At 38.7% G+C, this 12,402-nt stretch overlaps 1 protein-coding gene across 1 annotated transcript in view; it reads right to left on the bottom strand.

Moving 5' to 3' along the window:
- The window catches only part of LOC122063169 (AP-2 complex subunit alpha-1-like), a 54,250-nt gene that overhangs the window by 21,934 nt on the left and 19,914 nt on the right, over positions 1–12,402 (bottom strand). The window contains exons 11-14 of the mRNA XM_042626871.1: positions 11,705–11,786; positions 11,483–11,571; positions 8,925–9,030; positions 8,752–8,817 (exon numbers count right to left, since the gene is read on the bottom strand). Of these exons, the coding sequence (XP_042482805.1) occupies positions 8,752–8,817; positions 8,925–9,030; positions 11,483–11,571; positions 11,705–11,786 (343 nt within the window). The remainder of the gene's footprint in view (positions 1–8,751; positions 8,818–8,924; positions 9,031–11,482; positions 11,572–11,704; positions 11,787–12,402) is intronic.

The following is a 12,402-nucleotide window of genomic DNA, read 5'->3' as shown; positions in this document are numbered from 1 at the left end:
ATATGTATCTTGCCCTCTAATTATAAGAAATCATTGAGGAGACTATGAATGACAAAGACGAAGGACTTGAAGAGCCTAATACAGCCATGGTGTTGTTGTCTAGAAGAGATACCTTGTATGGTTGTGGATGGGATTCAGTCTTAAGCTTTCCATCAATGACAAAGGCCTGAGATACCACATTCACACAACTTCCACTATCCACAATCAATTGATCTTTGTGAGGTCCACTAGACATTAAGGCGTAGAAGATATTGTGCCTCCTCCAGTCTTCACCCTTAGTTTCAGACACTAGGATTCTTGCAACCACATTGACATAAGCATAAGGATCATCATTCTCTGGTGCAAGCTCATCTTCCAGTTCATCCTCCTCTCCTTCAACTGCAACATTAACAGTCCAATCATCATCCTGAGGTTCGTGGATTTGTAAATCCGATTGGATTCGATGGCACTGATGACAAAGTTGGATCGTCCCCGTTTAGGGCAGAATTTTGTTGTGTCTCCAGTCTTTCCACAACTGTAGCATGTCACAGATCCACTCTCCCTTCCCATTGGAGCCTTCCCTTATCTTGTGTATCTTGTGGAGCTCGGGTAGGAAACCCAGCGGGTTTGGTTGGTACATAAGGCTTTTTGTTGTCAGTTGGCTGGATGTACCTTCTAGAGGTTGTTTTGATCAGATCCTCTGCTTCTAGTGATTTGTCAAAACAAATACTTAAGGAGGGTATCTCGATCACACCAAGCTTCTCACGAATATCATACCTTAACCCCAGTTTGAAACGGGATATGAACAGTTCTTCATCTTCTTTATGGGCACCTGTTCGTGAAAGTAGTTCATTAAAACGATCAATATAATCTCCTACAGTCATAGTACCTTGCCTGAGAGTATTCAGCATGTCGTAGAACCCACGTCGGTAGTTGGGTGGTAAGAATCTATCGTTAAGGATAAATTTCAAGTCTTCCCAATTGTGAGGCATCTGACGACTGTGGATCAGCCTATTCTCTTCATTCCTCCACCAGTCCTTAGCTCCACCAGTTAACTTAGTGACAACTAATTGGACTGTCCTTTCTTCAGGCATACGGTACCACCAGAAATAGTCATCAAATGAAGTTACCCAGTCCTGGTAGTAGAGGGGATCGTGCCTCCCATTGTACTCTTTCAATTCTAACTTGACCTTGTACGTATCGTCAGGCTGATAAAGTTGATTGTCATACTCATCATACTCATCATTCTGAGCTAGAACATTCCTTCTAGGTTGCATAGTGACTCTTCTGGGAACATTACGAATGCAATTAACAACAGGTTGAACATTAGTTTGGGTAACAGTTGGTTGGGTGTTAGAGTGGGCAGCAGTACTTTTTAGGTCAGCCAACTGTTGGTCATGTCCATCCAACCTCGTAGACAAGGCTTGGATTGCTTTCATCACATCTTGAAGGGTGGGTTGGGGTTCTTCTGTCTGAGCCATAGCTCTGGTACCACTTAATGCAGGAGTAGATTACAAAAAACTACCCCAGCAATTTATAACCCCAAACAATACAAATAGGAGCAGGAAACAAAGAAATAAGACCATCAAATAAACCTCAAAGGATACAATACCCATACAAGAGCAAAACCAGCCCAAAACCCAACCCGATAGGAGAGAGAAAGACCTGCTAAAGAGCTGGAGAGAGAGAGGTGCGGCCAGGCCTGTAGGACTCCAATTGAGCTGCAAATTTGATCAATTGTAGGGCCCACCAAGGGTACAAAAACCCCCAAATATGAAGAGCTTCTGACGGCTAGTTATGGAGTTATGAAGGTTCTTGATTTCTGACCTAGGCGAGAGAAAATCAAGAACTGCAGAAAAACCAGAAGTGAACAGCGGTTGATGGCTTCCCAACAGAGATCGAGTGGCCCTCTTGAAGAGTTGAACCAGTCCTCAAAAAGCCTTGCAGATCAGACCTCAAAGTTGGCCAAAAGAAGAGATCGATTGGTTCAAGAATGGGCAATTCTTGATGATTGATCTTGCAAGGACAAGTCTGAATTCTCTGCGATTAATAGTTGTTGTAATCAGTGAACAGAACTAGAATTTTAACTGCAGAAAATAAGAGGCGAGGTAAGGGAATGTGGGGGAGGAGTGGCCGTATCGGCCAGGGCTTCTCACCCGCAACTATCCCAGTTGTTCTAATATAATGACTGCAATTTCCTTTGTTCAAATATGAAATTATGAGTACATAGGCTCCTCTATTTATAGAGGGCAGAATAGCAATCAAACTACTACTAGGAGCTAATTTCCCAATAGGACTAGACACTCCTACTTCAACTAGGAGCTAGTTTCCCAATAGGAATAGACACTCCTACTACAACTAGAAATTCGAAATTGGACTAGGAATAATAAACCTATGTGGAAAACAAATAGAGTCCTAAGACAATTTGGACTCGACATACCACTTACTCAACTCGATGGGCCCCATGGCCCACTAATTAATTAAAACAACTGCTAATTATTCCCCTAGCCGATGGGCCCAATTAGCCCTTATTTGTACTTAGCCACTCAGGTGGACCATATAGGGGTTCGGCTGGCTTCTTGGCTGGACCCTAGCCACTCAGGTGGACTAAGGCTAAACCCTTCTTCCTCTCATATTTCCTTCCATAATGTGCATCTACATCAATGAGTCAGTAGTTAGTTACTAAAAGTCATTAGTTTCTCTTTTATGATAGTTTCCTTTTTAGTTTGTTTCCAAATTGTAAGGTTGTGCCTAGCCTATTTAACGAGAGCTTTGTAATCAATTTGAGGAGATTGAATGAAGTTTATTTGAGATGGCTATATACTGTTTTGTTGTGGGATGCAATTGGACGAGAGACCCTAGGTGAGATGCCTAAACTTGAGGGATGAGATGCCCAAACCTTGATGCAAATAAGGCACTTAATGGGCTTATTTTATTGCAAATAAGCCTTGGGTTGGGTTATGTACTTATGTATGTGTTGAGCCTCTGATCCCATAGGTTTTCTTTGTAATGGACCACTTTAATAGGCCTAAAATATGGGTAGAAAGTAAGAAAACGGGATTTAATTCATTAGTTTAGTTAGAGTCCTGTTTTGAGTCTATTTCCTCTGTTATTTCAGTTTTCTAGTCAGTTTAGGTTTCCCAATTAGTTAAGGATTAGGTTAGGCCTTTCCTTTTTAGTGTTTGAGTCAATTTTGAGTATTCTATATAATTTTGTAAGGGGCTACAACATTGAACACGAATTTGATTGAATAAAAAAAAAAAAATTTGTTCTGGAGAACTGTGAGATACAGTGTTGTGAGAGACAGCTTGGGTGAGATGCCCTAAGAAAGAGTGAGATACTCGACCCAACCTATTCCCCTACCCCCATTCTTCCCTTCATTCTCTTATTTCTGTTTTGTTCATACTATCTGTCATACTATCTTATTTTATTGAACTTACTAAAGATCCTACCTAGGATTAGATCACTTGCAAACCAATCTTACATTATTGCCCACAAGTGATTCGATCTTACATCATTTGGTATCAGAGCCTAGCTAAACCAAGGATGGCGCCACGTGAATTTCGTGAGAAACTTTCTTCATACATCTTCCTTGAATGTGTAAAAGAATTGAACGTCTACTTTGATTCCTATCACTTGACAGAGGCACGACGACTTCAATATGCTTGCTCCCAAATGAGTGATTTGTGCTCGAATCAAATGGAGAGTCCGTGAAAGGTGACTTCAAGCTCAAGGGCGTGAGCCTAGAACTTGGGATGAGATGGAATATGAGTTGGTAGGCATGTACCTATCTAAGCATGAACGAAGAATGTACTTCCTTCTACCAGATTTCCAAAAGCCACCCATAATTGACAAGAGCATGAAGGAATCATCGGCTCTATTGCACAACGCATTGTAAAGGAGCAACAAGAGAAGACACCTTCGACCATTGAACCAGAGTCAGAAGTTGAGGTTAATGTTGGTGAAAATCCAGCCAGTCCTACTGTCGAGGGAGAGGTAGTCATTGAAGTTCCTATCTCAGAGAGATAAATGTAGATGAAGTGGAAAGCAACATAGTCACAATTGTGGACAAGGAGATCGAACCCAAGGAAAATGGTGCTTCAACATCTGTGATGACTATGAACAGCCAAGAGGAAGATCCTAAGGAGCTTGAGATTGAAACTGTGGAGATCAAGAACACAGTGGTTGAAGGCATTCATGTGGATGATCCCATGGATACATTTGAAGTTGTTGAAGCTGAGCATGTGGAGTTCGTCATCCCATTAAAGTATCTTGAAGATCGAGCTTGAAATAACCTAGAGGGGGGTGAATAGGTTATACTAGTGGAAATTTAATCTTTTCGAAATAATTATCCCAAGTGTGATTGCGAATTAAAAACAATGCTGAATAAATAAGCACAATCACACAACACAAGATTTATAGTGGTTCGACTCAATCCGAGTCTAATCCACTCACTACAAGAATCCTCTTGTAAGGTATTCCATTAGTTCTCCCTTTCAGTACAGTAGGTAGGGAAGAAAACATTTACAATCTTTTTACGGATAAGAATATCCTTACAAATCCCCTTTACAGGCAGAGAGGTGCCTTTATAATCTCTTTTGCAGGTGAAGAGGCACCTTACTCCTTTTAGGATAAGAGAATCCTTACAATCCTAAGTACAATCTAGAATTGTAAAACCAGTAACATAGAGAAAAGTGGAATAAGAGAAATACCTCTGGTGTGGTGCAAATGATGAAAATGAGAAATAAATGATGCACCTTTTTATCTTTGTAGCTTTGACTTGCTCAAAAGAATGCAGAAGACTTAATTGAGACTTGAGCTCTTTCTAAGATTTGGAAGACTGAACAGCTCAAGTAGGATAGAATAGCTTTTTGACTCTTGAATGCTCACAATAATGCTCTTTAATGCTCAGACTTAATTGATATTTAATTAAGAGCAACTTAGGTATTTATAGGTGAACGTAGGAAAGCATTTTAGGCAGTAAATCAAGCTTTAATGGTCGTATTCTGGATCCACCGGTCGACTGCCATCTATAACCGATCGACTGGAAATAGCAGTTAGGGCAAAAAATTAGCCGTTGGAGCACTTCCAGGGAGTCACAGGTCAACCGGGACTTTCCTCCGGTCGACCGGCTATGGCCTCGGATAGTTCCGGTCGACCGGGTGAAGCCCCAGTCGACCCTGTTTTGACAGACTGCTGTCATACGGACCAGTCGTCAGTGTTTTGATCATAACTTTTCGGTCCGACCTAGGATTGACCCGAAACCAGTTGTGTTGGAATCGTGATTTGATTTCCTACAACTTTCATGAATGGTCCATCTCTTGCTACCTATTCTAAGGTTACCCAAAATGCCCTTGATTCAGGTCATTGTGGTTTACACAAAACACATTTTTCTTAGTATGTTCCATTCCTCCTAAGGACTTCCATACTTGATCAAGGTATGTCCTAAGGTCATTCTAGTATGATGTTATGCAATGCATGAGGTGCGTGCATATAAAAAGTGTGTACATTATACAAGGTGTACTGGCCTATTCTAGGGTCTTCATCTTGCGTCTCAAAGTCTTGAAGTCTTCAGCTTGAGTCTTGAAGTCTTCAATTTGGAATTTCATCTCTTTAAGCTTCAACGTTGTATCTCCATGAATTGTCCTTGAGTTCTTGACTTGAGCTATCCAAGTGTGTTTCTTCTCATGCTAATCACACTTATCAAATCAAGTTAAGGATGCATGTTTGTTTGTTAACACCAAAACACATATAGGAGTGTGGGCATGTTCCCAACAGAGCTCCTCACATTCTAGACTACATCCTTATTACCAAAGAGCTACCTGAATTTTTCTACGCTTTGAAGAGGGACATGCACCATGCTATAATCACCCTCACACTCTACAAAATTCGAGGACGAATTTTTTTTTAAGAGAGAGCAAATTGATGCAGATAAGTCAATTAATGGGCTTATTTTATTGTAAAGCCTTGGGTTGGGTTATGTATGTGTTGATCCCATTGGTTTTCTTTGTAATGGACCACTTTAATAGGCCTAAACTATGGGTAGAAAGTAGAAAAATGAGATTTAATTCATTAGTTTAGTTTGAGTCCTGTTTTGAGTTTATTTCCTCTGTTAATTCAGTTTTCTAGTCAGTTTAGGTTTCCAATTAGTTAAAGATTAGGTTAAGCCTCTCCTTTTTTGTGTTTAAGTCAGTTTTGAGTCTTCTATATAAGTTTGTAAGGGGCTACAACATTGAATACGAATTTGATTGAATGAAAAAAAAAAGCTTTGCGCTGGAGAATTGTGAGATGCAGTGCTGTGAGAGACAACTTGGGTGAGATGCCCTAAGGATGAGTGAGATACTCGACCCAACCTATTCCCCTACCCCCCCCCCAATTCTTCCCTTCATTCTCTTATTTCTGTTTTGTTCATACTATCCGTCATATTATCTTATTTTATTGAACTTACTAAAGATCCTACCTGGGATTGGATAACTTGCGAACCAATCTTACATTATTGCGCACAAGTGATTCGATCTTACATTAAACCTAACCTTCTTCTTCCCCATTCTCAACCCCTCCATTGATTTCTCTTTTCCTTTTTCATTTTCTGTCAGACTTTGCGAGAGAGTGATCTGAATGATCTGAATGTGCTTAGAAGTGTGAAGATCCACGACCAGCCACCAAGTTCAAATTGAAGTCCAACCACCAGTCCCAGTATTGATCTCATCTTGTCAAGGTTTTTGAAGTTCATTGATTAGGGTCATATCTCCGTAACCAGCCACCTGATTGGAAAGCCCTTTGGAAGGTTTGTTCTCCACATCAAGGACGCCATTCAACCAGCAGCTTGAGTCCAACTGAAGGCTGTACTTGTAGTTTTCCCAAATCTCCCAATTGGCTGTACTTGTAGTTTTCCCAAATCTCCCAATTGTTTCCTAATTGGTAACCTACATCAGATCTCCTAAACCAGCCAACAGCCAACAGTTCAGGCTCATCATTTGAATTGATACCTATACATAGTACAAGGGATCATCACTCCAATTTTGAGGATCATCCAGAGCCAAGAACCCTAGTTTCTGAACAGTGGTCAACTGTTTCCTAAATCATGTCGACAGCATATCTCTCAATTCAGCCGGCAGAATTTGTTCAGATTTTGTTGTTTTGTTCCTTCATACAGGATCTACATTCGATCCAATATTCAGCTCCATCTGAGTTGTGGTTTTTGAGTAATCGACATCTTCTCTATTCAGCCAGACTTTCAGATCCTGGCTGGGATTAAATCCTATGTGATCTAGTCTTACATCTTTCTCTCTCTTTCTATCTCTTCCCCTTACACTGGGATTCTCTATTTCTACTTTTCCTTCTCTATTTATATCTCTTTCTTCTCTTCCCTCTTAATTTTAATATTCTCGGTTACTGTTTACAGGTACTGTTCACACTCCCAAAACAGTAGTTTTCCTTCCTTCCTTTCTTTCCATTTTTCTCTTCTATTTCTTAAAACACTAATCCATCATACCCTTTTGCCACCACCTTTCTCTTGTAGCTCAATCCTAGAATTTAAAACCCTCGTCTGTCCTACATCTATATCAAGTGTAGCATTTGCATATTCTTTTCAGGTTTTGAGGGTTCTAATTCATGTAGCCGACCCCATTAAGTTGAGATAAGGCTTTGTTGTTGTTGTTGTTGTTGTAATCAGCTCCAGACACGACATCGTATCAGAAATCATATAATAATGTTTTTATTGTTGATCCACCAGCAAAAAAACAGGGTCCACCATATGCAGGAGAAAACAAAAACAGGTATTGCTCATGCTGAAAATAATTAAGTATTTTAAAGTTAGTTGGCCATACAAGGGATGCCAAAGTTATTTTCCCATGCTTTTAGCATCAGTAATAATTAAGTTTTTCAGATAACTTTGTAGTCACCACTTTTCTCATGGATTTAGTGCTTTGCTTCATTTGGGAAGAGGAAGGATCTTTGGAGAATGGAGATGCACGCTTGCATCTGTACATGAAGCGAAGGAAGTCGAGAATGTCCTGACAGTGTTCATCCCATAATGGCATAAATTGGATCAATGCCAAGGTTGCTATGACCAAAAGGTTTTGTGTATTTTCAATTGTCTATATTGTAAATGGTGATATGGTTATAGTGGGGGAGCTTGTGGCACAACGGTTAAGTTGCACCATTGCAACATGTTTGTCACAGATTCAAAACTTGGAAACGGCCTCTTCTGTGAAGTAGGGGGTAAGACTGCATACATTGCCCCTCCCAGACCCTGCAGTAGCGGGAGCCTCGTGCACTGGGTTGCTCTTTTTTTAAAGGGTGATATGGTTCTTCTCAATTGACCCCACCTGTAATCAGCCAAGATAGTCCTCCTCACATTTTCGCTAAACTAAATTAATTTTTTGGAAATCATTCACCAAACTAAATTTTGATGGATGTTCTTCGAGAAACCTAGAATCCAGTTTACGAGGTAGTTTTCACGTATGACTCAGGGACATTTAAGTTTGCATACTACGACTCAATTTAGTAGGATGACTCCATTAGACAAAATTCAATGCATTTTTTTGGAAACTAATGTATAGAATGAAGATTAAACACAAAATTTGAATTATGATAAATTCTACTAGATATTTTACAAGTCACCATTGTATCATCGCAGCTTGGTTTTACACATTGACTCACTAGTGTTCTGAATATCCAATAGAGATAATTGCAAGTTGCACCAACACAAAACCTTTTGCCAGACAAAAAAATCTCAGGGAAAAAGGAAGATAGATACAAGATGCACACCTTCACCATTGTCTCATGTATAGCAGGCTTGTCCATATACTCTTTGGCCTTCGCCGCCGCATAAGGCTGATAATAGCAAGTATCAAGAAAATAAATATCTTTTTCAAAAGGCGCTTCTATTAATAACAATCTTCTGAAGGAATGGGGAAAGATTAAAACAAGAAATAGAAGACCTGTAGATCTTCATTATTTGTAACAAACTGCACTACACGAAACCATATGTCATCACTGACAAAATCCCCTGCCTTGTCAATCAACTGAAGAATCACATCAACATACCTGTATGAAGAACAAAGAATAAGATACTGTAAATTCATTTGGAAATTATTTGCACTGGACTGACAGTTCCAGCATAATCACCAAAGAAGAACAAACATAAGAGGTACTCTAGATGATTAAAAAAAAGTTCCAGAAGACCATTAAAAAAAAGTTCCAGAAGACAAATCATACTCCAGGAGAGCATTATTTCGAGTTTTTTTTACAAATATAAAAACATTGAAAGTCTCCTAGTAATAAGACCCTCACGATGACACTTCTTTCACCTCCTCCCATGGAAAATCAATCTCCTGGAACCCTTATGCATACGTTTCCACTTCTCAAATTTGTACTGATATTATTATGAACAAAATTCCTTAGAATGCCTGACGTGTATATCCTATTCTACAGCCATAATCATCAAAAGGTTGTAAATCTCGAAGGAATTCTACAAATTAACAAAATATTACATATACACAAGAAGAATGAAGAGAAAATAAGCAGAGAGGAATTTCACAGCTTTCACCATGATACAGATACTCATTTTAGTGGAAATAAGTTTGGTTGGGTTACATACACGTTGGGCCTTTGGTCCAATGGGTTTTTATTGTAATATGCCATTTTTATGGGTCTAAATATAGGTAGGAGGAATAAATACAGAATTTATCAATTACTTGAGTTGCAGGGACTAGGTAAGAGTCCAATTGTTTTATTTTTATTTGTTTTTAAAAATTTTTAATTGGGATGGATTAGATCTCTCATCTCTATGAGTCCAGACTTGTTCAGTTTTCTTCATTATTCTATATTGTCCTAGTCAGTTAAGGGCACCTCCAAATTTATTGAATGGAGGAGTTTTAGGCTAGTATGAGTACTATTTTGAGTCTTCTATATATGTTTGTAAGGCGCAACAAGCCTTATACACGAGTTTGAGTAACAAAATTCATCTTCAGCCTTTGGTTCTGTAGTGATTGAGAATGCTCCCTGCTGTGGTGATTCAGCAATATCGCTGGTGGTGATTCCAAGGTTGGGACTTCGGGTACTGTTGGAAATTCTAGCCCTGCAGATCAGGTGGTGATTCCTGATCATATCCTTTCTTTCTTTTATTTCTTTCCTTTCCCACAATTGCATATCAATTTCAGTTATTATTTAAGGGATCAAAAATTTCTACTATTGAATCTCTGATTTTCTGGGTTTTAATAATCCTATCCTCAAAAGGATTCTCTGATTACCTCAAATCTATCCGTCAAATTCAGATCATATTACGAACTTGATATACGGATCTGCCGCTTGTATTGTTCATTCAACTGTAATTTCAGGCTGATCAGAATTTTTTAAATCGAGTTGTCTGGTTTTCTCTCAAAAATTGGTTCTATCCATGTACCTGCAATCCTGTTGGCTGTTGCAAACTGATCTGCCACTGGATTTCACTGGTTTGGGATTAATCCTATATCAACCATCTATCATTATTATGAACCCAAACTGCTGAATTTTGGTAAACTGATAACCCAGAATACTCTTTCACATTCAGCTAGACTTTGACAAAAGATTAACACTGCCTAGAACGACGTATTGCTGATAGATCAATATCAATGCTTGACATGCAATGACTTGATAAAGTGTGCCCTACTTTGCAAGATTTCTTATAATGACCAAAACTATCATTTTTCACTTATGTTTCTTTTAGACAAAGGCATGAAACAAGAAATGTCTCAAGTCCTGTGACAAAGGGACCCATGGCACAGGTATGAGCCAGCTAAGATAGCCACATGTCACAAATTGAGAAGATGAAAGCAGACAATCAGGCCGGTTCCACATTCTTGCTTGGACCAAAATCAGTATAATTAATTTTTTACCATCAAATTTGAAGTTGAGGAGCTCTGCGTTTTCAGTGGAGTTCTTCTGGCCTTGCAATTTATTTAATTACTATCAATGACTCTGATTGTCCCCAATCACTATGATTTTCTGTAAAGCTAATCAATGAACAGGCACCCATCAAAAGGTAGATCCTGATTCTTTTAACTTGCACCAAAGTGAAAGTTAAGAGTGCCCCAAACCACACAGGTCCTATGACACAGGATCCAAGATATTTCCTTTTATACATAATACATCACAAACTGTATTCATTTATTGGAACTTCCACACCAAAGGATTAAGTCAAAGTCAACTCCATGATTTGTCATTTGAACTCAATTATTAAAACCAAAAGAAAAACTAAAACAAAAACCAAAAACTACAACAACTTTATCCAGAAAAGGATTTACTTAGACAAATGAATAACAAAACCACCACCCTCCAGAAGAAAATGGCATTTGAATCATCGCATGTAATGATTCCGAACTACTATGTATTATTGTATTAATTATAGTCTAAAAATTGTAATATATGTATATATTTGGAAAGTAATGTAAAGAGGAATCAAGTCCTAGTTCCTTTTGCCTGGAAAAAAGCCATCAGTGCATAGAGAAACTATTCTCACCATGATAGATCAGGGGCAAACTTTTCTGCAAGAATAGCAGCTTTGAGAGCCAATTCTTCACGCATCGCAAAGTCTGCAGTGTTCAGATACTGAAAGAGATGCAGATATCAGTGAGACACCTATTTGAATATTCAGAAGGAAGAAAAAAATCTCCAAGGATAAAGCAAACATCTGCGTTCCACTCATGCTAAAATGAGGGAGTTATTGGTTCTTAACACTCACCTGCAACAATTCTTCAACTATGTCCTTTGCATTTGTAACATCGCACATGCCATAAAGTAAATCGAGAGCACGCCTTCGAATACTGCAAGAGGGAAAAAGGGAAAATTTTCACAATTATTGAGGGTCATTTCCGTTATGATGGATAAAAAAGGAAACATTCCCATAGTAAGAGAAACAGAAAATCCACAAGCACAAAGTTTTGTGATGGTTCAACAGTTAATTGTTGCTAGCATTTAGATAAATTAGATGCAACCAGAACAAACAAGTACACCAATGAGTATAGATATAACAGGCCAGCTCCCACCATGGACCTCGTATAACATAAAAGGCCACCTTTCTTATGGTGTCTGGAGGACACATACTAGGTGAATCTTCCAAAGATAACCATCAAGAATTAGGTTTCATATGTTGGATATGTGCGTCCATCAAACCCGGTTCATTTAACAAAAGAGTTTATTTTAATTTACACACGACATTTATTTAATTGGCTTGTAAGTTGTTCCATAAGTTTGCACCCAAAATTTTTATCAGCTGGTTTGTTACCAGGAATATGATTTCAATATATAAATATGAGTATACATATTGTGTGTGAATAGAAAAGAATCTAGTAAGCATCTCACATATGCTATTGCAAGTTGTGTGTGGACGAGATCGTACCTATCACTTGACCTTTGACCTGAGAGATTCTATTTATTGTA

This window comes from Macadamia integrifolia, unplaced genomic scaffold, assembly GCF_013358625.1.
Source record: "Macadamia integrifolia cultivar HAES 741 unplaced genomic scaffold, SCU_Mint_v3 scaffold1224, whole genome shotgun sequence".
NCBI lineage: Eukaryota > Viridiplantae > Streptophyta > Magnoliopsida > Proteales > Proteaceae > Macadamia > Macadamia integrifolia.
Note: the sequence above shows the minus strand (reverse complement) of the source record. Positions and strands in the feature narration are given on the sequence as shown.